The sequence below is a fragment of the Lagopus leucura genome, unplaced genomic scaffold (genome assembly GCF_019238085.1).
Source record: "Lagopus leucura isolate 7727_CA_CO unplaced genomic scaffold, USGS_WTPT01 Super-Scaffold_100052, whole genome shotgun sequence".
NCBI lineage: Eukaryota > Metazoa > Chordata > Aves > Galliformes > Phasianidae > Lagopus > Lagopus leucura.
The window spans coordinates 1,249,324-1,275,607 of NW_024962298.1; the positions used below are offsets into that span (position 1 = coordinate 1,249,324).

General features: G+C 45.7%; 1 protein-coding gene across 1 annotated transcript in view; it reads right to left on the minus strand.

Annotated features, from left to right (window-relative positions):
- The window catches only part of HCN4 (hyperpolarization activated cyclic nucleotide gated potassium channel 4), a 95,083-nt gene extending 81,035 nt beyond the window's left edge, over positions 1-14,048 (minus strand). The window contains exon 1 of the mRNA XM_042885709.1: positions 13,269-14,048. Within this exon, the coding sequence (XP_042741643.1) occupies positions 13,269-13,969 (701 nt within the window). The 5' untranslated portion in view covers positions 13,970-14,048. The remainder of the gene's footprint in view (positions 1-13,268) is intronic.
- Positions 14,049-26,284: the final 12,236 nt, after the last annotated feature.

The window sequence follows — 26,284 nt, forward strand, 5'->3', positions numbered from 1 at the left end:
TTTCACCATGGCAGTAGCTACTGTGGTTCACCTCTGCTGGAACGTATTTTTACAAGCGTGGCATGCAGCTCTTGTTCATCACTGGCTAAAAGGCAAAGCCAATGATGGTGACTATGTTGAAAAACAGTGCTCTGTAGCTGAGAATTTGCTCTGTGTTATTGTGCTCTTCGTATCCCTTGTAGTTTCAATGGAAATAAATAGGAGGCATTACTTTTGGAGTGATCTTACACAGTAATACAAAATCTAGTGGTTTCCTCACCATTCTTTCAAGTTCATCTCACCAGCGATATATATGATGTGACTCAGTCCAACTGGCTGGCACTCAGAGATTGCAAAAAGGCTGCAGGAGAGAAGATGGTTCTGTGATTAGGGTACCTGGAAGGATGCTCAGCAAGTCACTTCAAGCACTCCCTTGCCCCATTGGGTAACAGGTGCCCAAGAACATGCAGGAATCTGGATTTTCCACTCTTTGATCCTCCTCTGTCAGGCAGAGATGATATAGTCCACAAATGAGGGGGGGCAAAATTACTTGAAAACTGCAAAACTCTCATATGCTACAGCAGTGGGACCGTGTGGCACAGGGGAGAGGGAATCAGGAGAAGTAGCTTCAAAAGTTAAATGTGAAACCAGATTTCTGAGCCTTCACTTGATCATCTCTGTACTCAGAAGAGGAGGCAGAAGGTCCTTCCACTTGTGTCCAGGAAAAGTAAGTTGCAGATTAGTTCTGCTCTCAAGTACATCCAAAAACATTTTAGCTCATTAGACATTCAGATTGTAAATTAGGGATCTCCTCTATGAAAGACATCACTGAATCAGAAATAGCTATTTTGTGGGCGACAAGCAGAAAATTCAGTGCTCTAAAATACTTCCTCACTAAATCCTGCTTTCAAGATCCTCTCCACAAACACCAAAATGTGAATGTAATCTCTTATCTCTCCCTGTGGTGTGATATCAGCAGGTCAGGCAGTGCTAGACACTGCCCATATGTGCCTTAGTGATATGACAGGAGTGCCAGAAGTAGCTCTGAAGAAAGAAAGTGATTCCCAGTGTCACCCCAGTAGTTGCAATGGATTCTCACCAAGGAATTTTGCTCCATATGTCCTCTGATAAAAACTAATTTCAAAGAAATGTTGATATATCTTTCTGTATCCACAAGAGCTCCAAAGTGTGGGAAAATAATTCCATCCAGAATTACAGAAAAGCTATAATTGAGGTGAAATACAGCAATTAAGCAGTACCCACAGAACAAAGCATAGCTACAGCTTCAGGGCATTTGAACTGTATGGGAATGTGTCACCTGGCTCTCTATCAAGACTGTTCCGTTCATAGCTGTGGATTTGGAAGGATCAGGGCAGTTCACATTACTACAGAACTAACTTGTTTGGGGTATTTTTGCACCTGGAGGTGTAACCAACCATGTCTCTTTTCTCCTATCTGGCCTACAGTATTCAAGTATCCAAGCTTGGGCAGGTACAAGTTTCCACTTTCCAGTCCTCACCTGAAAAAGGGTCTCTTTCCCCAGAAGCCAGCAGGATGTGTATGGAAAGCAGGCCTACAGCCTACCTGTGGGACAAGCTGAGGAAATGTGAATGACTCAGTCAAGGCATCTTGTTCGGCTCTTTCACAGCTTGTCTCTCTGCATCTTATCTAAAAAGACTAGAAAGAAACGCTGATGGCCTGCCATTACTGAGAAAATATGTGTGTGATGATTACACTAGAAGAAGTGCTTAAGAACAGCTCAGCCTTGTGAAAATAATACCCTACAACAGCTGCCAAAACCTAAGTCCCAGAGGGGTTACAGCTCCCAGCTCCCCGAGTCGCGCGTGACTTCCATACATCAGTGCCTCCAACGGCGATGCTCCCGGATGGACGCTGCCCTTCCTCTCTGCAGACAAGGGAACGCCTCTGTTGTTTGCCATCCACCGGGGGATGCCCTGCTCGCAGAGAGGGTTGTGCTGATACAGGGGAATGAGCTTTTGGGAAAATTCACAGCTTTTCCATCTTACTTAATTTCAACAGCAGAACACCGAGAACTGGAGAGACACCTCAGGTGCTTTAGGAAGAGGAAGAGCAGAGATGGTGGTGGGCTGGATGTGGGAATCATGAGATGCTGCATTATTAGACGCGCTCCCGATGGTATGTATTAATTTTCAAAGCAGACTCATTCACACACACATAACACATCCACCCACACACCGTAATGCTTAGACAGACACAAAACCATCCAGCAGCCAATTATTTGGGGTGGGAACAGCTTGCAATAGCTCATGATGAAGCTTAGCCTTAATTCTACCCAGCTAGAGAGGCTGGGAGCTGTGCATTGGTCTCCTGACTGACTGCAGATCGCAGAGCAGGGCAGATGATGTCAAGGCAAATCTTTTTTTGTCTGCAGTGCAGATTTTACCATGTGAGTTTACTTGCAGATGAGGTTTCCAGATTCCTCGTCCAAAAGCACAAGCCACAGGCCATAGTCACATCTGCCACTGTTTGCCTAAAACCCTGTTCATGCTGCAAAAGGAGCATACAGCCAGTGAAGCTGCCCTTGTCTGGAAGTCTATCGAAAGTCCACCTTTGGAAAAAGAGAGTCACAGATCAACGTAGGTAGCAAAAGCAAAAACCAGGCACTTTCCAAAGCAGTCAGGGCTGAGCCAACAGTCCCTGACAAATGTGGGGTGCCATTTAATGCATGGTGCAAGCCCCTCAGTTGCTCCCTAAACATAGCATGCATACACAGTTGTCAACCAAGGCTGCCATGACCTGAAGCACACCTGGTTTCACACTAAAAAGCAAGGGCCAGAACAGAACATCCAAAACATTCAGCACTTAGTGCTGCTTGGATGCTATTTTCTAAAGCTGCCACACCAGAGGAAAGGACAGACACCTCCCAGCTCCTGTGCCAGACCGTCCATTTGCAAGTGCCTACTAAAGTCCAGTTGTGAATCCCATCAAAGAGGGCAACACACCTTCCAGTATACATGAACACTGAAGAAGAGTTGGAGCAGCATCTCCAAACCCCCTGCAGCAGCTACATAACTCTCCTTACAGACACACACAAAAAGGAAAAATTAACCTTGTTTCCCTTCGCTGTCCAAGCTTTTCTCCTATGCTTTTACAGCCTGCTTCTAAACATGCCACACAATACAGCATTGTACATGGAACTGTAAAAGTGCTCACAATCAGTTTCCTTTTTAAAAGAAGACAAAGGAAGCAACATTCTGAAATCACCTTACGGTTCCTGGATCTCCTCATTTCTGTGCTCCTAACAACAGATGGACAAGAGAAGTAACAGTACACAGAAAAGTGTAATCGGGAGGAAATACACAAGAAATTGCCTTGTAAATATTAACAAACCCTTGTCGACCTCTGCTCTGGCATCTTTTGTTATGTTAAAATGCTTTAAGAGTCGTGAAGCATCTTCCGTGGGCCCTAGCAGTACAATTGTCAAACCTGGAGAAATTCAGGCACAAAGAGTGTTCCCTTCATGTTGCTCAGAGGGTCAACCAGATGCCTGACCTGCCTTCCAGTCTCTCCTTTTACCTGGTACACACTGTTCATGATTCCAAGAGTGCCTGCTGCTGACTGAGCGTGGAAAAATGACACAAGTGGCTTTGTGTTGGTATCGCTGAGAGCAGATCAAGATCTGTGATCTCGACTGGTCCTCCCCCTCCCCTTTCCAGTAATTCACAGAAAATTCGAGATGGAAAAAACCATTTCTCATGTTATTAATGAAAGTCTAACTTGTGCACCATTAGGCATGGATGCACGCGCACAGCAGCCCCACTGCAGAAGAGACCTTGTGCAGGGTAGCACTGATGTTAGCAGGGTGAAAGTTAGCACCTTGCCCTGAAATCACACGCGAAGCCCCGGCTGGCAGGAAGGGACTTATTAAAGTGGAGTCCCTGAGTCTTGGGAATGCAGCAGTTATCTCCCTCATAAGCTCCAAAGCGCTGATAACTTTGCAAGACGTTTCTTTCCCACACCCAGGCCAATCCAATTGCGCTTCACCAGATTTTCCATCCCCCAGATTGTAACAGTGCTCTGCAGCTCCTACCAGGAAAGAAGAGCCCCAGCAGGGCCGCTCTGCACGCAGCCTTACTGGAGCTGTGAGCAGGGTGAGGAATTACTCAGTGCACAGCTACTGATTTCCTGGCAGTCACGAGAGCCCTACGCACAGATGTGAAAAGAAAAAAAAAAAGTTACAGTTCCTATGCTAGAATCAAGCTGGCAACCTGCAGCGCATCTCCTGCCTCTATGCTCTTTAACAATAGATGCATAAACACAGACAACCTGGCCATTCAAAGAAGCAGAGATTTAAATCCTTCATTAGCACATTTGGAGAGTCACCACAAACGAGATTAGCTTTTGCACATGGCTGGGGAAGCGGCTGTGTCCCTATAATGCCCAGTGGTTGGCCCTCCAGCTGACCTTGGAATTCCCCTCTGATGCTCATCTGCTTTGCTCTCACTGGCACTGTCTTCTCCTGCTGCATGCAGCACCTCTCAAAGAGTTAGCAGCCTGGTTTACTACAGCCTTGTGCAGATATGAGGTATGTGTGCCCATATTTGATGTCAGTCACTGTGAGTATCCTGCACGGAATGAATAATTTCAGTTTGCAAAGGGATTTCCTAAGTAGCAAACCACTCAACAAGGAAAAGGGTCAGAAAAAGGTCCCTATAACAGCATCTTGTTAGCCCAGCACATATCTGCTCTCTTTTCTGTATTTCTGGAGTCCTAACTGCTTTGTCTGCTGACAAAACCCAGGTTTTAGTGCTGTCAGCACTGCAGAGCCGCACAGAGCCAAGCTGTGTTCTCATCTGCCTTCATCACCAAGAAAATTGCCCACTTAAGCAAGGATACCTGAGCAGTCCTTACTGCTCGTCATATATAAATCAGCTTTCATTTGGAGACCCTGGAACAAACTTGCAGTGCTGCCTGGCCAAGAACCTTGTCTCTATTTGCAGGCTGAAAAGCAACTTGTTTTACAGCCACCACACTAAGAAATACTCAGATAATGTGGGAATGAGCACCGTATTTCCGCTAGACAAAGAGGTTATCTAAACATTTCTGAACAGGACTTAAATCAACTGCACTCACCGTAATAACTGCCTCCTTTATAACACGGGGCAAGTAAATCTCACTCAGATGTACACCACTCCACGCCAACAAGGCAATGATGTCACCAGCCAGATGCTGCCTGGTTTGAGAGATGGCTGGGGATACCTCACCTGCCTTGGCAGCCACAGGAACATATGAGGGACACCGAGAACCAGACAGGGAGGAGAAGAGGCCACACGGAAGTAGACCCATGCTCTGTTGCAAACAGAGAATGGATGTAAGAGCATTCGTCAGGGTTGGGGATTTTTGCAATTCTTCCATTTGGCTTGAGTTCTAGAAATGGCCTCATCTTCTGAGTTCGTGGTCAGCCTGCACCTTGCTCAGGGCAGACCATGTGGCACATTGATGTGGGGTGAGAGCTTGTGCTCTACTAAGCCTCTTCCCTGAGGAACGGCCTTTCCCTTACACTCATCAGCACCAACGTATTTTTTTACACTCTCAAACACAGAGGAGTTGGCACCTTCTTTCTGAGTGACATTCATCTGTAGGGAAATTGATTTAATAGGTTGTTAGAGTGCCAATTAGAACCAACAATAACTCAATTGACCTATAACTGCCTTGGCACCAACAGAGCTTTCAAAAGTAAGAGAAAGGATGAGAGCTCAGATAGTTGGTTTCAAGAGCAAACTGAGGGATTCATGGGCTTGCTAATGAGATGCTCATAACGCAGCAGAAACAAAGACAAATTTCAATGGTTTGAAGCTAAAATGACACTATGTTATCTCCAGACAGAGATCACTCTTTTATCTGTATAATAAATGGATTTCAGTGCAGCAGCAGTGATGTTAGAGCAGAAAAAAACTGAGTGCAACAGAAAGCACAGTTATCTAACCAGAACATCGTACTGGAATCCCAAGTTTACCTGCTTATAATAGCACTGAAATGTCCTACACTGATTCTGTATGTGCCTACCAAAGAACTCTTGGAAAACACATTATTCCCTCAAATAAAATCTGTTTCACACTGAACGCAGCAAAGTCTGTGCCTCTATGCAAATTCATCATTTGAAATGCGTGGCTTTGAGGATGGATGTATCTCAAGCTTGGAAAACAAAAACTGGGTAGAGTTTGTCGAAACACTGCTGGGCTGAGAGTGTTGGAGGGCAGAAAAAGGGATAAAGTGGAAGGGTCTGAAATTACTAGGCAAAATAACACCCTGTTAAATTAGGACAGAAAGCACAGTCTGAGAAAACAGGTTATTTGAAGAGTCGTGGGATGCCAGCAACCACAAATACACAGAATGAGAGGAAATAAATGTGAGAGAGATCCATTTGAGAAAGGCACAAGGGATAAGGTCTGAGACTGGTAAGAGAACAAACTGATCTGAGATAAATGCCATTGACACTGCACTTAGTAAGGTGCCAAGGGGAGAAGAGGGATTACTAAAAGCCAACGTGAGGTGCAAAAGAATGATGAAACGAAAAAATGTGTCTTAGGACCTAGGATTGGCTAAACAAGAATGGTGGTACAAGAAGCCTGGAAAATGCAGATAGCACTGGTGAGATGGCACAGAGGTAAAGTGAGGGGTAACAACACATTGGAGGGAGTGGGGCAGAAGATACCGTACTGAAATACTGGGGAGAAAACAGAACACTTCCCCTCGAAGCCTGGAGAGTTACCCAATAATCTGGAGCATCATCACTGTTTTGCTGTGACCGCCAGCTACAGCCATTGCTTAATTGAGAGCAGAGGGCAGTGCAGCATCTTAAAGGTCCATAGCTACCCCAAAGCACTGTTATGATTAGAATGGGGATTGATTTGCTTTTTAAAATCTTAACAATTGTACAAAAACACCATATTAAAATTAGACTGCAAGCTTAGGTTATGAAAAACAGAACGGAGCCTAATTGCACGTATGGATTACATTACAATCACTACATGATTTAAAATAGTTCTTCCTATAGAATTCATGCTTCATTCAAGATGAGAGGAAGGGCTTGAGGCAGACCTGTGTGAGGAAGAGACTTTCTATAGGAGCTCACTTCTTGCACAGACTGGAAGGCTTGCAGTAAAAGAGATAAGGAACTGCAGAATGAGATGTGATGGCTGAGGCAGATGAGCGCTGCCCTGGAGATTCTATCTCTGCCAAAAAGTTCCCGCAGAGGTGCAAGAGAAACAGCTCAATCCAAAACTGGAATTAGAATAATATTGTTAGGAGATGATTAAAAAGAACACTATGACACTGTTTACGGCTACATTTGGTGTTTGTGTTTTTGTTGTTTAGCATAACAGCACACAAACTGGCAAACATCAGAGGCCTGGGAGGAAGGTGGGTGGAATCGGGATGCCTCTTTCTCAGACTGGCTGCTCACCAACCAAGTCTAAAGTACCAGTGCAAATCTGACTGTCCCGTTCCTCTTAAAGAACCACGTACTCTTAAACAGGTTTTCATTGCCTCGGTGCCCTTGCCCTCTGGGTTGCAGTGAAGTCTGATTCCTTACTAGGCACTGCAGAGGCCGAGCTCTGAGCATAAGATACGCTGTGTAACGCTATGTACTCTGCAAAACGAGGCCTCAAACTGCCTCTACCATGTTAATGTTCTTAATCTTATTGTCCATGAGTCTCCATCACCTCACGATAAACTGGGGATGACAACACCAGTTCCCTAGCCGAGGTGTCAGGAAGCGAAATGAACATTCATTGCTGTTAGAGCTGAGTACCTTATAAGTGCCAAAAAAGCTTGTTTTTTCAGACTGGGATCTGAACAAGGTGAAATAAATATGGGAGGCTCTTACTAAAAGAGATGAGGAAAATGTGAAACGGCTTTTCACAAAGGAACAACCATCCCCTAGTGCACTGAATGAGGCATGGGCTTCTGGGGAAGAGATAATGTGTTCATCGCTCGGCACAGATTTGCACAAAGGACCAGAATTGAGTTTGTGCAGGAAATCTTAATCACAGCATTTCCTTAAATCTCAGTGTTTGCTTTAGCATTTATTCGTATTCTTTCACCTCGTTTTCCGTACATGAACATATATGAAAATACTCTAATGTTATATAATTACAATCTTGAAACACGTTCTGGTAATGCACGGAGGTGCTGCTCCATTTACTGATGAGGCTTTCCTGTTTACAAGTGCTGCCTTTTGTAGCACCTAAGCATGTCTCATACAGATACCTACAGCCCTCACAATGATCCTCTAGCTCAGGATTTTTTATCCTCTGCCTCACAACATGGGAACCAGGGCATGAAGTCAGTGGTGACTTGCCCAAGGACACAGGAAGTACGGCTGCACTAGCTCGGTTTCCTTAGTTCGCGGTCACAAAACCATGTTTCCACTCCTGCAGTCTGATTCACAGTCCACTGAAGACAACAGAAGTCTAAGTCACGCTGTTCAGCGGGATTTGGATTATCCCTCATATGATTCCTGCTTGAATCCTCTTGTTCTGGTCCAGCAACGATGCCCTGGGAATTGGCAAGAAAGCTAGCTGCAGGATAGACAGCAAGAACTGGCTTCAGGAAAGCATCTCCCTTCTCCAGCTAGTGCTTTCCTCACAGAATTGTAAAGCAAGAAGAGAGGCAAAAATACCAGCTGCCCACCAATAAACTTGTGCCTCATTTGCACTGTTTGTTTTTTTTTTCTTAACGACTGGCACAGGTTCTGCTATTAATGCCTTCCCCTCAAAGCAAAGATTTCGGCAAGTCAGACTTTCAGTGTGCAGTATATAAGAGTGACACAATAGCCAGCTTTCATTTTACTTTGCTGAGAGCAGCGGGCAAGTCACAAGATCAGAGTTTGCCATTGTGGGCAGCATTTGACTGTGGGGAGGCACGAAGGCAGGCACACGAGCAGCACTGTGGGCAGCAGGAAAAGAAAGGAGCATTACTGTTGGAGTGTGGGAAGCACAACACCCAGCTAAGTGAACTGCCCCAGTCAGGGAGCACGCTGCGTGTTCACCAATTGTTTACCCTCTGAACAAAATAGCAAAGGGTTACGAATGAAAACAGTCTCCACAGACAGAGCAGCATTCCGTGAAGCACTCTGCAAATCACTTCTGTTCAGGAGGGTAGGAGAGGGAAACTGCCACCCTTCCCTTTTTGCTCAATCCTAGCAGAGCTATTGGGGTCAGCGTTCAGTACTGTAATTAATAAATCGCACTGGCTCCCCAAGGAAGGCAGTCTGAGTGACGCTGCTCAGAGATCTAGAATAGCAAAAAGAGGAGCGAATGATTTTGTTCTTCAGAAACTCCCCTACCTTCCACATTGCACCTCCACATCCATTTCTTTTGGTGCCACAGAACTCCCCCAAGACTCCCAAAGCCTCCTCTGTCAGAAGAAGCAAACGTACAAAAGGCTCTGTTTGCAGACAAATATTGCAAGTAAGGGAGAGCAGTGGAAAGAAAAATTCCAAACTAAGAAGCTGGGACCATTATTGAGTGGGATATTTTTCATTGTTTTCAAGAAAGCAGAAGCTTCTTTTTCCTGCAAAGAAGTTAATAGATTACTGGGCAGTGAATAACACGTAGCTCTATTTACATCCACTGTTTGGAACGGACTATTTTGGTCCTTAAGGCAGTGTATCTGTTCTCAGGCCTTCCTAACAGCAGCACTGTTTTGCAAGCAGCTCTGGATAGCAGGTCCAACCAATATGTTTCAGTCAACTACAGACTAGATAGATCTTTGCTTGTCTGGAATTTTTTTATTAAACCAATTGTGCTGGATCAATGCTTCCTCTAAGCAATAAATTACAATTCTATCTACCCACTGAAAAAGCTCTCAGAGCCTCAGATCAATTTTGATCTAGGAAATAAACTTTGTCTCTGCACTGATATGAGATCAACCACAGATGCAAATAGTAACTAGCACTTCCACCTAAAGCTCAGAATAGGAACTACTATTCTTATTTTCATCACAATTGCGGAGACACCTTTTAAGTGCTTCCAGAACTAGTCCACTGCATTAGTCATGAGTACTCAGGGACACCGAGTCTGGTTTTTATAAAGGTCATTTGGTGTTTTTTCCCCTCACAATGGACTAAAAGCAGAAATCAACAGAGCCTTAATCTATATTAACTTGCTTTCCTCTTCGAGGGCCATAGATTTTCCATTGGAATTGGCTGCATTAGATGCTAAAATGATAATTTAAAGAGACTATGATGAAAGCCTCCGTTCTGTTCTAAAACTGCAATGCCTCTCACACAGCACAAAGGAAAATAACTCCATGAAGTCACAAGAGATACACAGAGGTAATTTCACAGCAAATCAAGCTCCACTAATTTGGGTCAGTGTTTAACTCAAAAGTTTGCCTCTTGAGCTGTTCTTAGACAGGAGCCATGAGGTGTGGACCTCTAGTAAAATGCCTGCAGATGCTCCTCACTCTCAAAGGTGAAATAAATGTGTATAAAATCTAAGGAGACAAGAGCTAAGGCTGAGTATTCAGAAAGTTGAAACTTGTGCACCGAATGCTACTGTACAGCATTACTATGCAAAGTGCAATGTAATGGAGACTCGTGCCTCTTAGAACATCCTAATGCTCCAGAATCTGCACCCATCTACAGCAGGGAGCAATCTTACATTGCACTGCGTAATGTGCAAAGCAGAAAAACAAGAGACCTTTGGATCCAGGAGATAGCTCTTGCAAATATTCTGATAACACCTGCTCTTTGGTGCAATCTGCTGCATTTCGGAGGTCAGAAATGTTATTTGTATTCATGCAAATTGTTTCCAAGGTAGGTGCTTCAGTAGCACTCAGAGGAGAGAGCACAAAACACAAACAGAAGCCAGGAAAGCTCCCACCCTTCTTCAATGCAGCCATTGTTCACAGGTCATTTTTTCTCTAAGCGACAGTCATATTTAAGAAGGTCTGCTGCAAATGACTGAGAAAAGGGGGTGCATAAAGTTCTCCTGAAAATCCACATACTGACCACACAGCAGTGCACCCAGCTCCTGGCCTCTTTGATGTCTCTCTGCATGATCAGTACCACTGCCCCATCTGACATTGATATAGAATAGTAGGGAGAAAGCACATATTTGTGTGTGAGGCTTCCAGCATCAATCTAGAAGAAACACAAACCAGCAAGATCCCAGCCTACCTGGATTCTGACACCAAGCCCAAAACGTCTCGCACCAGGGTACGGACATCCAACTGTCCTGGCTTTCTCTGCACAGATGTAAAGCTACACTACATAAGATTTATTATGAACACTACCAAGCCACACATGCACACGTACCTAACTGCATGCACGCAAACATCTGTGTGGTAGCAGACTCTGTGTGATCATCTGGCTTGGCAAAATCCAGCTTGCCTGCATATTCCATTGCTTTGTGTAAGGAGAGGAGCAGCCCTACAGCGAAGCGCCTCACAAATAAGAACGTGCCTCAGAATTTGCTGTGCCATTTTAAGAATGAGCACTGGTTCACAAGAAACCCTCAGAAAATGAACTCTTAGGACCATGTCACCTTGGGCAAGGTGGCTACCTCTGCTAATGCTACAATCCTCCCACTAAGTTTGACAGCCTGGTTCTATGCTGGAAACTTTAGACATGGAAGGGCATAAATCCATTATTACAGGTACATGAAAGATACACAAACTGAAGGCTACTTTTGGATGAATTCAAATGTGTTCTAGGGACTACATCCAAGATTCCTTTAAGATGCAACATTCAGAGAACACTCTGATAAAATAACCCAAGAAAGCACAACAGTTTAAGTCCAGGCTTGTGGAAAATGCACAACACCTGGAGCCAAGAGAATGAAATTGGTTTTGTTCTTGTGAAGATAAACACTCCCATATTTCTCTGTGCTTGTGAGGTATCGAGCAGTAACAACAGGGAGGGAATTTTAGACTCTTTCCAATCTGGATTGGAATAAGATCGTATTAGGAGGATGTACCACGACGTAGCTACAGGAAACCCCCATCTGCTCAGTCAGCTGTACACTTGGGACACTTGACTGCACTAAATTTAATCGACAGTGCAGCCTTCCAATTCATACAGCCTTCTAATAATGTTTGCTAATCCAAGCAAGTATCAAGGAATCTGTTCAGTGCCAGTCCTGAATCTTCTAAGTGTGTGAACTGCAGCTTAAATCCCTAAAGGCAGCGCCAAGTGCTTTCTGTCACTGGGCACCCAAATCCATCCTGCAACTCCTTCCTGCAATTCTCATGTTAATTGTATTCTAGGGAATCATGCAGTGTTTCTTTAAGAATCCAAGAATTCAATAAAATCATGTAGTTTGATAGAAATGTGTTTGAATAATGTTCGTCTACTGTGTGCTTTTAAATGTAAGATGTAAGCCAGTTGTAATTAAAGTTGAAGCGATAGACCTTACCCATTGATTGCACTAAGTAATTAATTATTGATTGCAGTACTTTACATACATACTGCAGAGGACAATTCACCTGTGCAGTAGACAATACTTAGATAGAAATACCTAAATGCAACCCCGTCAGCTGAATGATTGAAATACAGAAATTGGCTTCACTGTTTACAAGTTAATTTCCTTATTAACCTTCCTGGAAATGCTGCTATCTGAGTGAAAGCAAAGCTACCCCTCTCACAAAGGCAACGTTTACCATTCCCTGTCCAAATTAGTTCTGCAGACGGGTATCTGCAGATGCAAAACAGAAAACCTTTGTCTGTAAGATTCCAAAAGTCTTTAGCAATGAATGCTGCTCTTCTCTGCACACAGCAATTTCTGACCAGTGATGCTGCGGTAAGGAGCAGCACAGAACAATAGCAGCATCATTCCCTAACTCCTGGGAAGGAGAAGGGGGAGGACTCTGAGGTGTTAAAACAGGCAAGGAAACATTACTCAGGCAGACCCTAGGGTCTGAGCTGGAGATGTGGTAGTTAAGCTGCAGACACCGTGTCTTATAGACTGTGCATCAGGTGGGAACATTCTACCCATTTACACTGGACTATGAAGAGGCTTTTCCCTACAAAAAGCTGGAGTGAGAGACATCTGTTGGTTTAAAAACACCACTGAAAATTAATTAACAGTATGAGGATACCAAAGCTAAGCTCAAAAAGAAATGAAACCTGCAGATTGTTTGACTGGAGTAGATCTTGAACGTGTCCTCCCACTCCTCTTACTAGGAAATTGGCAAGGAAAGTTATCTCTGGGCGTGTGCTGTGCGCAGAGGTCTGAGCTGGACAGGGAAGGGGAAGGGGCAGGCCAGGTAGTTCTGAGCGGGCCGGGAAGGGGAGATGGTACCTGAAGTCGCTGTAGGGGTGGATGATCCAGAACCCAGCAGACTTAACCCTTTCCTGCTCCCTCTCCACGGCCTTCTGGCTGCCAAACATCCTCAAGGAGAATTTGTTGACCCCCGGCTGGAGCATGGCCCCGAACTGCCTCTGCATGAACCCGGTTTGGCCCAGCCTCTGCTCCTCATCTGGGGTGATCTGGTCACACCCTCCACCTCCTTCCACTTTGATAGAGGTAGAGGAGCAAGCCCGGAGGGGCTGCTGCTGGGGCTCCGGGGGGGAAGCTGGCGGCGGGGGTGCCGGCAGTCCCTGCGTCTCCCCGCTGCCGGAGGGGCTCTTGTCCTCGCCGGGGGAGGCCGGCTCCCCTTCGCCGCCGATCAGCCTCTTCTCCTCGGCCGCGTCGTGGAGGTGCCTGCTGGTCAGCGAGGACAGGCTCCCTTTGAAGCGGCGGCAGTCCCCGTTGGTGCTGGTCTTGGCACCTTTGCTGCCCGCCTCCGTCTCTACGAAGCCGGGGTCTTCCCCTCTGCCGGGGTCTCCCCCGAGCGCCCGGGTGCTCCCAGCAGAGGGCGAAGGCAGCGGCTTGAGCCTGATGCTTTTCCTCCGGGTGTCCTTGTCGCTGTCTTCCTCTTCGTCCATGATCGACGCCTTGGGTCCTATCTGCTGGGGCAGGCTGTAGAGCCTCTTGCGCATGGAGGGGGGCAGCTTGTCCATGGCCGCTGCTGCTGCTGCTCAGGTGGAGGGAGGGACCCCGGCAGTGCGCGAGGAGGGGAGCGGCGCTGCCCCAGGCCCCTGCCCCCGGCTCAAGGGGCAGGAGGGACCAGAGACTGGCGTGTCATCTCCTTACCAGGCTGTGGCATCCACAGGCTCTGCATCAAAGCACGGGCTCCGCATCCAGAACGGAAGGAAAAAAAAAAAAAAAAAAAAAAAGGAGGAAAAAAAAAAAAAGGAGGGAAGGCGAAAAAGTCCCCCCCCTCTCCTCCCTCGTCCCGATTTGGCTACTTGCTGCTTGCCTCCCCTTGGTGAGTGCTACTGCAATCCCTGTCTGCTCAGATCCAGCGCACCGGGCAAGAAGTCTAGAGGACAGCCGCGCACTCCTGGCTGGAAGGCGAGGCAGGGCGGCAGCGGCAGCAGCCTTGCCATGTTGGCTTCCAGATGCAAATGTGCCGTGTCTCCGGGCGGGCAGTCATCCTCCAGAAAGCCAAACGCAAGCCCGGGTACCTCAAACTCCTCAACCTGCCTGCCAGTAACACAATGAACTGCAACCTGCAGCGGCCACTGCTTGCTTACATCACTGTCATCACTTATTCCTCATGCAGCCCCTGCTCCTGGGAATATTCATGAAGCGATCCCATTCTGTGGGTTGCCATAGGAGCGACTACTGCACTCAGGCTCTGCCTACCTGAGCCAGCACCCGGGCTTCTTAAAAGGGCAACGTCTGGCTGCCGAGGCTGCGTGTGGCTGTCAGCGCTCGCCGCAGCGCAGCGCAGCGGGGCTGCACCAGGAGGGCACTGCGCTGCCCAGCAGCCCGCCGCGCCTCGGCGCTGCCTGAGCGAGAGCCCGGCTTAATGTGGTGTAACAGCGAGAACTGCGGGCAGCGCAGCGATGGTAATTTAAAAATAGCAGCGTCGTAAAAATAAGAGGAGCGAGATTCCTTTTTCTCTTCCACGCTGACGAGCCTTTCTCCTTCTGGAGTTGCAGCTGCTTTGCCGCAGGTTTTCTCGCGAAGACATGGGGGGTTTGTGGGCAGGGGCGAATCCCAATCTAAAGGAAAAGTATCGCTTCACCTTGAAAATCGCACTCGCATGCAAAGCAGGGAGCTGGGGAACGCCTGCCTTTTCCGGCAGAAGTTTGCCTGCCGGGAAGCCCACCGTGTGTTTCACCACCCAAGGTTTGAAAGCCTCTCTTCCTCCGCTGCGTGCTCTCCCGTTAGACGTGCGAAACGCTACTACTTCTCCCCTGAGGGGCTGGAGCCGTAAAAGTCATTCAAAAAGACAAGCAGCATCTCCAAGGGCTCCCGTACCGTAACGAGGGGGCCGGGCAGGGCAGGGCAGGGCCGTGCGGGATGCGGTGCGTGGGTTCTCGCACGGCACACGGGGAAGCCCACTTCGCTCGGGCACTGAGTCAGCGCTTCCTGCGCCCGGCCCCGGCCGCTCCTGCGGGCAGGGAGATCCGCTGGGAATCCTCCCTCCTGCCGCTGCTCCGGCGCAGCGCGTGTAGCAGAGGCCGAGGAGAATGGCTACAAGAGGGCTTCTGCCTGCCTTTCGCCGTTTGGGAGAAAAGGAAGAAAAGCCGTGGCAATCAGCCGAGCCCTGCCCTTCTTTGGGAACGGCTGTTTATTCCCTAGTGCTTAAGAAGCGTTAGATTGATAAACCGAGTCCAATTATTTCCTAATGTAAAGCCTTTGAAACCAGTGGAGTTCAATTAAGAATCCGTTTAGCCATGTAAGAGAGTGCTTGCATAGGCTCAGTAGATGCAGCTTGTTGTTTTATACATTTAAATCATAGCTCCCCGAAGAAGGAAGCCACGTGCACTTTGCAGAGAGAGAAGCACAGGCAGCGAGTGTCCACTGCAAGCAGTGAGGAAATCCTCACCGTATCCCTGAGAACAGCTGTGCTTGTGCTTTCGCAAGCGACCGTTCCCCTTCCTCCCCCAGGAGTCCCTTGCTATCGGCCTAAGGTAACCGTGCCATTTAAAGCAGCAGGATGCTACTTAGCTCTCACTTAAGGGAACGCAGCCATCAGCAGTGACTGCGCCGTGCCCACAGACAGCACCTGCTTCTTCATCCTTGTTTGCCTGTTCTCTCTCCAATCCTCTCTCTGAAGCATTCACCTGCTTCTCTTCTCCTGTCACCTCCCAGCACAACCTGGACTGGCCGTGACTCGTTTGACATACTCTACAGAGATGCTACCTGGTACAAGTATGACTTACTGCTGTTGTTTCAGTCACAAGGTCTGCTTTTCTGGGGAAATAAATCTTGATTTTCAAATGCAGATGAGATGTTGTGAACTAAGCCAGTGATCGCATTAAAGGTCATTTTCCTCTTCTTTTTCCTATTGAGGCACTAGGGATGCACTTCTGTGCCTAAGCTGCAATCAACTGCCTTCCAAAAGGATGTGTTTTGATTAATGAGGTGCATAACATCTGAAACTGATGCAGCTTCTTCAACACAGCCCTTAATGCTCCCAGAGAATGACAGAGCAATAAAGGACGTGCTCAAGGAATCAAGCTGCTCGTCCTCTTTCAGCTACACTGTTTAGCTTGCTCTCAGAAAATACCCACACTCCATTTCCTGGTCTTTCTGGGGCTATTCTCTAAGAAGTGCTGCCTTATTTGATGACACAAATAAGATTCTCTTAGAGCCCTGAGGTGGGAAGAGAACACTGCAGAGCATCCAAGCAGCAGAATGCTCCTTCATCACTTCTGCAGCTAAGAAAGAAAATGATCAGGTGCAAAGACTGAGTCAGGCTGCCTGGCACAAACTGCTGCACGATGACAGAAGCATGCAGACATCCCGGTGCTCAGACCTCTGCCTAGCACTCCCCAGGCCACTGATGTCCAGACTATACATGGGGCATCTGATTCCTAAGATACAGATAAGTTTTTAAAATCATTGCTTGGGGACCACGCTTGTTACCTTTGAAACTGTCTGTAAAACTCTTTAATATCACACTTGCTTGAAGCAATTTTTCAGCACATCATTTTAGCAGCTATTATAGTCCCATTTTGAATGAAAAAATGCTTAACCTGAAATGAGAAAGTTAGTGCTGTCTCGAATCCAGACCTCATCAAACACATAACCCAAAACAAGAACGTGAATTCTCATGTGGCTGTGTGCAAGGGCAGGTTCCTAAACATTTCTAACACTTGGCTCCAGGAGTCACAGGTACTGAACTCAGAGGAAGATTCAAAGTCCTCAAAATGTAGTGGCAATTTGGTATCCAGAGAACTTCAAAGTAATTATATTTTATTTGAGAGTCTTCCAAGAATTAAGTGCAGGAGGCTGGGAATTATCCTTGTCTAATGGTATGAAACTATCATGGCCATTATTTATTATTGACATTATGGCAATGCTTTCCACGTTAGCACACGGTCCTCTCTAGGCAGGTTTTCAGAACACCTCGGGACCAGGGCTGTTCTATCTGCACTGGGACTGTTCTATCACTGGCTGCACAGTACCTTCAAAGGGGGTACAGGGAACCCACCTGCCAGGGAAAGGGAGAACACTTTCTGAGGGAAATTCTCTCTTTTTTTAACAATGTTTGTCAAATACTGCTCAAGACCTGGCGTAGATACAAAGGGAGTAGATGTGGCAGGGAGAATGCAGGCGAAGCAGCCAAAGATTCACTTAGTTCTTAAGGGATTTCATCACCTCTGTGTACACCTATATGTGGTGCTACTTTAATGAAAATACAGTGCTGCACACAAATGTGAAAAATCACATTACTAATAAGCCCAGGATAATGCAAGAACAGACTGAGAATCACACAAACTCCCATCCTCCAGCTCAGGGTACAGGAAGCAGCAGTGCAAGCTTCCTGCACGCTGGCCTGCTAGGACAATCTTTGCTTGGGTGAGAGTTTCAGATGTCACCTGGAGCCCTTGGCTTCTCAGATGATAAAGGAGTCAATTAACGTGTGATGCAGATTGGAGGAGCTAAGCAAGTCCCTTCAAAGCTGCATATTGTTCCTAACAGGCAGGAAACTATGAAACCATGAGTTCTAACTCATGGCATTTGAAAATATGAAATACTAAACTATAGAACAGGGAAATTTTATCTCGGGCTTTTAGTGGTAGAGCCTTCACTTACTGCCCCTACAGCTTGGATCACACCAGAACAAATATTCATCACAAATACAGAAATCTTACCTCCCTCTTGCCCCTGTTACTGACACAGATGTGCTGTCACCCTTGGATTGTTGAAATTCAACCAGTGCTTCCTTTATTGGTCTATCGATACGAACGGCAAGCGGGAAGCTGGAACAAATGCTGAAACCTATTTAAGGCACACAGAAGAAGGCACCTGAGAATCTGGTCACAATAAGGAAAGTGCTGAGCAGTGAGAAGTGAGATACATGCCAGAACGGTGGGTGGTGGGGACTCACTTCATAGGGCAGGGGGAAGAGGGAAGAGTTCCACTGTGCTGCATATCAGGGTGGAAGCAGAAAGCCCTCTTTTGCTGCTGCATAAAAACTGAGTTGGGTTGAGAGAAGGATGAGTTCAAAGTTCATGGGTGGGAGCTGAGAGATCCCAATGACCACTGGCTGCAAAGCCTGGCATGGAGATGCAGCAGCACCAGGAAAGCCCGTGTCAGGAAGTACTTGGAAAGCTATTATCTGTCCAGCCTCCACTGGCAAACAAACCCAGAGCGACCTCACCCTCCTCATCCTCATAACCACAATCAAAATAGGAGCACTTGCCTGAGATGTATTTCCAGGGGGTTGCTGGGAATGCGCTTGTAACCAACAGCTTTGCCACTGAACTGCAAAAAAAGGAAATGCTATCCAAAAAAATCAGCCATGTTAGTACCTATGGGCATGTATCACAGACTGTGCAGAAAATAAACATCAGGATTTTCAAAGTGGTTACAACTCTACTAAAGTTGATAATCCTCTCTGCTGCAAGGAGATAAAAATCACAGCCAGAAACTGATTGATAAGCAAGAGCACCTTGCCACCTGACCTGTAATATTCCCTGAGCAGACAGAAATCTTAAGGACCAGTAACCAGGAGTGAAGCTGTGAGGAAGAGAAATTACACAGATTCTGGGAAGTTGCTGAGATCACAGTAACCGTATGGTTTAGTCACAGTTACATGTAGTTTATGGATGGTCTACATTTCTACACTGTGGTCTAGACCCCACTAGAGAGCTTTTCAATATTCACATTGAAATGCTCATAGTAAGCTCGCATCTCAGGCTTCAATAACATTTGCTTTCCAAACGTACATTCCATCAAATTACTATTTAAAGACCAAGAACTTATTATTTTTCTACCATCATCTGGAATTATTCAGAAGAGAGTTGAGGCAGCACGGGGAGGCCTGCTCAGACTGGATCAGTTCAGTGGCTATCAAACGTCTCTTTCTCCAAATAGCGCCTTTCAGCGCCGCTTAATGAGCTGTAGCTCCAAAGAATCATGGATCCCTCTTCATGAGCCCGTCCTCGCCAGTGCATCTTCTGTCCACGTGAACTGCACTACTCTTGATTGTCACGCAGTGCTGGATTTGATGGGAAACGTGCTATTGTCTCCAATAGCAGCACTGGCAGTGCTCAACTCTGGGACGTCCGCACTCAGTGCTGGATGATCTGAATTCTGTCAGGGCTGACTTTAACTTTCAGAGCGTGACTGAAGCCAGCTCAGCATCACATTGATGCAACACCAAACCAGCTTCACCCCTGTACTACCGCTCAGACATGTATGCAGTTCTCCCTCATTTAAGTCTGTAAGAACTCGTCATCTTTATGAAAGTATCTTAACACTGCATCACATTGCTGAAGAAAGGCAGAGGATTTTAAAAATTTAAATAAGAGGCTGTCTACTAATTAGAAACAAGTTGCTCTGTGAGCAAAAGGGCTATGAAAGAAACATCCCATAGATCAATGTTTGGTGTCTGCAGTCTCCCATGCCTAAGGTGCAGAATTCTATACCTTCCCTCTGTGATTCATGATATCACCACATGCAGATTCTCTGATGTCTGCTAATTTACCAGTGCTGGCGTGCAGGCTGCAGCAGAAAGCCCTTTGAGCATAAGGCCCTCAGAGGTTGTTTCTAACCTAAATTACCACGTAATTCTAGGATCCTATAACTCCTATTCTCAGTGGGGCACAACAGGATTTCTCTCCTGAGCAACCTGGGCTAGCGGGAGATGTCCCTGCCTCCAGCAGGGGGTTGGAACTAGATCATCTTAAAGGTCCCTTCCGACTCAAACCATTCTATGAAGCTATGATTCTATGATTCCTTTCTCCAGCTACCTACTTTCACAAACAGGTGGAAAGATAGTATTTTCAAGAAGATTCCTCTGTCAGATTTCTTTTAAACCATCAAACAGGTTGAAATACTAGAAGAAGAAACTGACAGACCAGTGGATACAAAGCGTGCTCCATTTCCTTAGGTAAGCAGCTAGAAACCTTTTCATGAAATCGGGGAACAACTTACACATTTTCATGCTTACTCGTGATTTCCGAACTCTTGAAGACAGCAAAATGGCAAAAAACAAGCATAGCCAACATGTCTAAACCAGATGGTAGCTGAAGAGGTTCAAGCAGAGAATCCCACTTTATTGTTTCCCCTGATGCAGATACCCTGGGTCATGCTGCTGCCACAGAGGGTATGTTTCAGGTAGTTATCCCTCTCATCAGTAACTTCAGTGGAATAGAATTTCACTGCCAATAAAAGCAAGGCCAAAGTCAAGGGAGATACAGCATTTCTGCCCACACCTCATGCCTTACTGGCAATGAGTATATCCTCTGCAAACAAATAATCAGGTCATGCCAGTCTAAGTCCTCAAGACATCCCCATTATCTTGTGAGAGAAGAGCAATCTGTGCCACTGCCACTCTGTTGCTCAGCAGCAGTGTCTGCAACTGCCAGCAACGCTGAGTGCCTCAGTAAGCCACTAGATAAACAGAGGAAAGGGAAGAGGCAGCAGATGATAAGGCTCACATAATTCTGTGAGATTAAAATAAAGGTCTCCTCTGTCTGGGCTTTGCTTTTAGAAACTGGACGTTCAGTGACTACGTGTAACCCAGTCATCACCAGAAAGAGCTCGTGATTATCCTAATGCTCGAGATTGTTTTCTGAGTTTGCACATGTCTGTGTCAGCACGGGTACATTTGGGTTTGTGCTACTTGAGCTTTTATCTCAATTCTGGATCAAAATAACTGCTTCAGCTCCAATTTGGGCTGTTACTTTTGTTGAATTTTAAGTGTTACTGAAGCACCTAGAAAATTCTGTTGATCTCAGGGCTGCAGCAAAGTAGCCCAGTCCCAGCCCAAACAGCAGCAGAACTGATCATAGTAGAAGAGTAAATAATATTGTGATCTTCAAATGCCAGTTCAGGGCTATGCATCTCCTTTCTGCTTTTTCAGTTTTGGAGAGGGCTTTGCTGAGGAGCTACTGCAGGGAAAAGTGGCAGCGGATAGAGATGGGTGGATCCAAAGCAGAGGAGAAAAAAGTAAATAGGGGAAGAGGGAAGGGTGAGCATTGCCTGTATTGCATTTGCTTTTCTGGATGTAAAAGTTATGCTACAACACTACCATTAAGGAGGGTATAACTTCCATGCCAAGATTCCTTGCGGTCACTGTTGACTTCAGCCAACTAAGCTGACATTCTGAAGACCTCATCTTTACCAAAAAGTGAACTTCCCTGTTTTTTTGTGTATGTGGGCTTTTTTCTTTTCCCAAATGTTAAAACCCTCTGAGATCAAGAAAGGTTTACATGTGGAGGAAAATGCACTTTCCTGTTCTCCATTTTAAACGGTATTTTAGGAACCAGTGCACTACCCAAGTGGCTGATAATGAGATTTGGACTTCCTAGTAAAAGTGCTGTACATCTGACAAAGAAGAAATACCCAGGAAACCCCCAAGATTCCATGAGGACTTTGTTCTCGGTGCCTTCCCTGGGTACTCCCTGCCGGTCACGGCCCTCTCTCAGGCCATGATCACACTGAGGACTAACCAAGCTTTTCTTCCCCACACTGGCCCAGCACACGTGCTGCTGGAGCTGAGCTGCAGGGCTGCTGCCCCACGCCGCGGCTGTTCTAGCGGCCCAGCCAGGCACTCCCCATTGATTAATTCCTGCAGGCAATGCTTTCATTTGTTTTCAACACTTCATTGACCTTTGTGTAAGAGTTTGAACAAAGCTCTATAGACACTCGAGGCCATTGCCTTGATAGTATCAGTTCATCATTGTATAAATTTGTCTCAGAGGATGGTAGTCTTGCGTTTGTGTGCTTTTTTTGTGAGGGGGAGGGATCTCGCTCACTTGGCTCTTTTGTGAGTGCTTTTTTTCAGTGAAATCAATGAGCAAACTTCATGCTGCATTGCATGCTACTGCTCTGTACTATTTAATGGAAAAGCATGGCAACACAGAGCAGGACTAGACGCTGCTTCCTGGACTCTTTAGGCGATGTTTTTTCCCATGCAATTTGTAAAAACGTTCTTGGAGCAGGGACAGACAATGGGTTCTAGATGATGTGAAGCCCCACGCGTGCCTGAAGTGCAGTAAGACAATGGGGAGAAATGATTTGTGCTACTTGGTTTTGTCAGCTCCCTGCCCTGCCCGACCTGCAGCCCCTGCAGAGCTACAGGGACACAGGACTGGAAAGCTCAGCTGGGAATCCTGGGCTTAGAGTTACATGCTGCAATAGACAACTTTTAAGCACCTACATCTGTCACTGAGTCTGGCACAAAGAAAAATGCCTGCAGTCACACAGGGAATCTGTCTAGCTTCCATGGTTTTATGTGTTCCTAGCTCAAAGTTACTAGCAAAAAATATTTATTTCTGCTGCTCCTTCTGTTCACTATTGCTGTAGAAAAGGATACATATAAAGTAGCTTAGTAAAGCAGACCTAGAGGCCAAAATCATTTTCTCCTCCTACTCTCAGAGATGGATGTCAGATTAAGGCTGGTCAGGCACTGGCACAGGTTGCCCAGAGATGTGGTGGAAGCCCCATCCTTGGAGACATTCAAGGTCAGGCTGGACCAGGCGCTGATCATTTGCTTGAGCTGCAGATCTCCCTGTTCACGGCAGGGGAGTCGGACTAGATGACTTTAAAGGTCCCTTCCAACTCAAAAGATTCTATGATTCTATGATTAAGCAGCATTCCAAAGCTGGAGACACCTCAGTGCATACTCTTTCCCAGAGGAAGCGCTTTGAACAACAACAATAAACACCACTTCTTTCCTTTTAAGCAACTTTGTGTCGTTTTGGATGCTTGATAAGCTGATGCAAAGTCTGCTCAAAGAAATACTGCATCGTTATTAGCCACTGCTCTGCTTGTCAGTTCTTTGTTTTTCACCATTCTGCAAAACCCTTCACAAATCCCTGCTTCAGTGGAGCAACAGACTTCTACTTCTTTGGATTTGCAGGTTTCAGTTAACAGGATTAGGTGACAGATTTATTTAGAAATGTGTGTCTATAAAAATATTCTTATTTTTCTTCTGTTCATGAGTAATGGGAGGAAAGCTTGAAATTTTGTTATTGTTTTTTTCAAACTTCTAAGGAGAGAAAAAGGTTCAGATCAGGTGTTTGCCACCCACACTTCTCAGTACTAGAGAATGCTTCACTTCTTCTAGCAGGGAGAAGACTGGAGTAGAATGAACAGAGCAGATTGAGTCTTGCTTTAAGAGCTAAAGAATATGAGATTCAAAATGACTTGATCTTCCCATCAAGTGTAGGGCTGACACAGAATTTGTTAAAACATCTTCCCGTGACTTTGAGTAATATGAAAACTTTGCTAGCTTGCTTTGGCTTTAAATATGAGGGAAATTTATTATCACAAGCTAGCTAAATCATGTATCCTCCAAGCACACACTTACCCTCGCTCTACACGGGGTGTTATCAGAGCTGTTCTGGTGACTCTGCCCTTCCTCTTCTTGGAAGGCTCCCCCAGTGCAGAAGACTCTCAGAAGGTGATTAAATTGTACTCAGGGCTGCCTTTGCTGCTTGTGGTAGAAGATGCTGGCACCAGATCCAGGCTCAGGATCCGGCTCAGTGGAAAAGAACTAGAAGACATTCTTTAGCAGGAAAGATCCTGAGAGATGAACCTTTTTTAGTTAACTGAAAGGAAGAAGTAATTATTTGATAATAATCTCTAGTACTCACAATGAGAAGAGACCCAAACACAGTGAGATCCTCACATTCACAGAAAGAATGTGAGAGAATTTAGGCCAGATTCAAGCTAATAATTTTTAGAATTGAGGACAACTAACTTACAGATTGTCACAATGAAGCTTCTCGCAGGTTCTCCATCACAGAAAGCTTTAAAAACAAGATTTGGGACTTTCTGTATGTTTGGTTTTTAAAACCTTCTTTAGCTCCATCCCAGCTATTAGACCTAAATTTGGAATAATTTGAGTTAGTCCTAAATCACTCCACATAGGAAACTAGAGTAAAAGTTACAAATGCATTAAAATCTGGAAAGGGAAAAACAAATGACCAATGACAGCGGCTAGAAGGCTTTTAATAGGCTTTGGGTGCGTCATTTGTGTATATGCTGAAGTGTCTACATCCCAGTACTAATCCCTAAACTACTCTCTTGGCACTCTCCCATTGGAAGGCTCAATCATCTACTTTTATCATCTGTTTCTGCTGTTTCTCCAGCTATTCATCCTACTGTACCTCATCCCTTTTAGCTGCTTTTCTCAAAAAAAGAACGGTAGATTTTGCCAAAGCCTTTTGAAAACTCAGTACTTATCCAAGTCCACGTCTGCAGGAGCTTTCTGGTCCTCAGAAGTTCAAGATTCTGGTTTTGGTCACGGTGATCTATTTGTCCATTAAAGGCTTCCATCTAAGCCAGGAACAACGGGTAGCTCTGTGGTTTTTGTTGTACTGCTCTCCTAAAAGGATGGCAGCCAAGGTCTGTGTATCCTTCACAAAACCACTACGATGAAACAGAAAGATTTATTTTCCTTTCTAAGATCTGCCAGCGCCCTCACCGCAACACATACCTACCTGACAATGCACCTGACTTGAAATATCCCCATTCTGACCCCGCCAGCATCTGCTACAAACATCAATCAGCCTTACCAGTAAAATGAAAATAGCTCTCTCACTGCAGAGCTGCAGTACCAACAGGGCTCTGAAGAGTTAGTTGTGTAAATCCCAGTCTACACAGAAGGTATATATCTCTTGGTTACAGCACTTAAAGGATATTGCTTCAAGACCAGAACACTGAATTGTGTGTGGATGATTTGATCCAGCATACAACAGAATGGTTGCTTAATAATAAGGCATATCTCACTGCAGAGTTTTGCAAGTCAGCCAAGCTCTCTCCACACTTCTTGTAGAGATGTTGCCATCCTCCTCATCCAGCTCTGTGTTTTGCTTACACTTCTGATACTTTTCAGTGCCAGCTCTAGCATTCTGACTAAAACCAGCCTGGAGGGGAATTGTCAGTCACGTGCATCTGAAGCTGACTCTTTTCCTTCCTCTTCCTAGGCTTTTCTCATTGATGGAATTCCTAATATGCCTACACTGTAGATAAAAGCATTATTTGGACTTCGGGTGAGTGTCCTCTGAGGGGGTCACACACACACACATCAGGTGCTTGTGCCCACATTAAATGGGAGTAATGGAAAGCAGACCTGTGATTCTCAGGAAAGGATCCCAGATGCCCCTCATCCAGATCATTATAGTCCATTCTCTACTGAATTCATGCCCTCCTTACTGTCATAATGAAGTGACTATTTCCCACAGGGTAACTAATCCAAGAATGAGCTACGCACCAAAACAATGTTAATGCAGAAGTTGCAGCCTCAAGTTAAAAGGCAGGATGACCTTAAAAGGAGAATGTTAGGATGTTCTGGATTCCTAAGTCTTATTTTATTTTATTTTTTAATGAGTTGCATCATGACAAACATCACTGATGGTACTGAACTAAACAGGGGACTGTATGGCTTTTTTTTATGTGGGCTGAGTACTGAGAACTACTGCCAAGCTGGACCATCAGAATTCCAGTTTCAACTTGGACTTGTTTCAGAGAAAAAAGCTCACCATGGATTCTCTGGGGCTCTTTGGTTGCTGGGAGTGTGATAGTGCTGTCTAATGGTGAATCCCAATTAAAAGCCACAAATGTTAAGTTTTCCTCTACAAAATGTATGCAGCACATTGAGGTTTCGAAGTCTGTGCAACTATACAGCATGGATTTCCAAGTGCAATGAAGGCAGCTTTAGCCGTTCATGTTTATTAATGCCTTGTAGCTAAGTAAAATGACTAATAAACTGGCATTTTAAAGAACTAGATGGAGCCACTGGGAGGACTGAATAATAACTAACCATTCATTTACTAAGTTCCCTCTAGCAGTTTTTT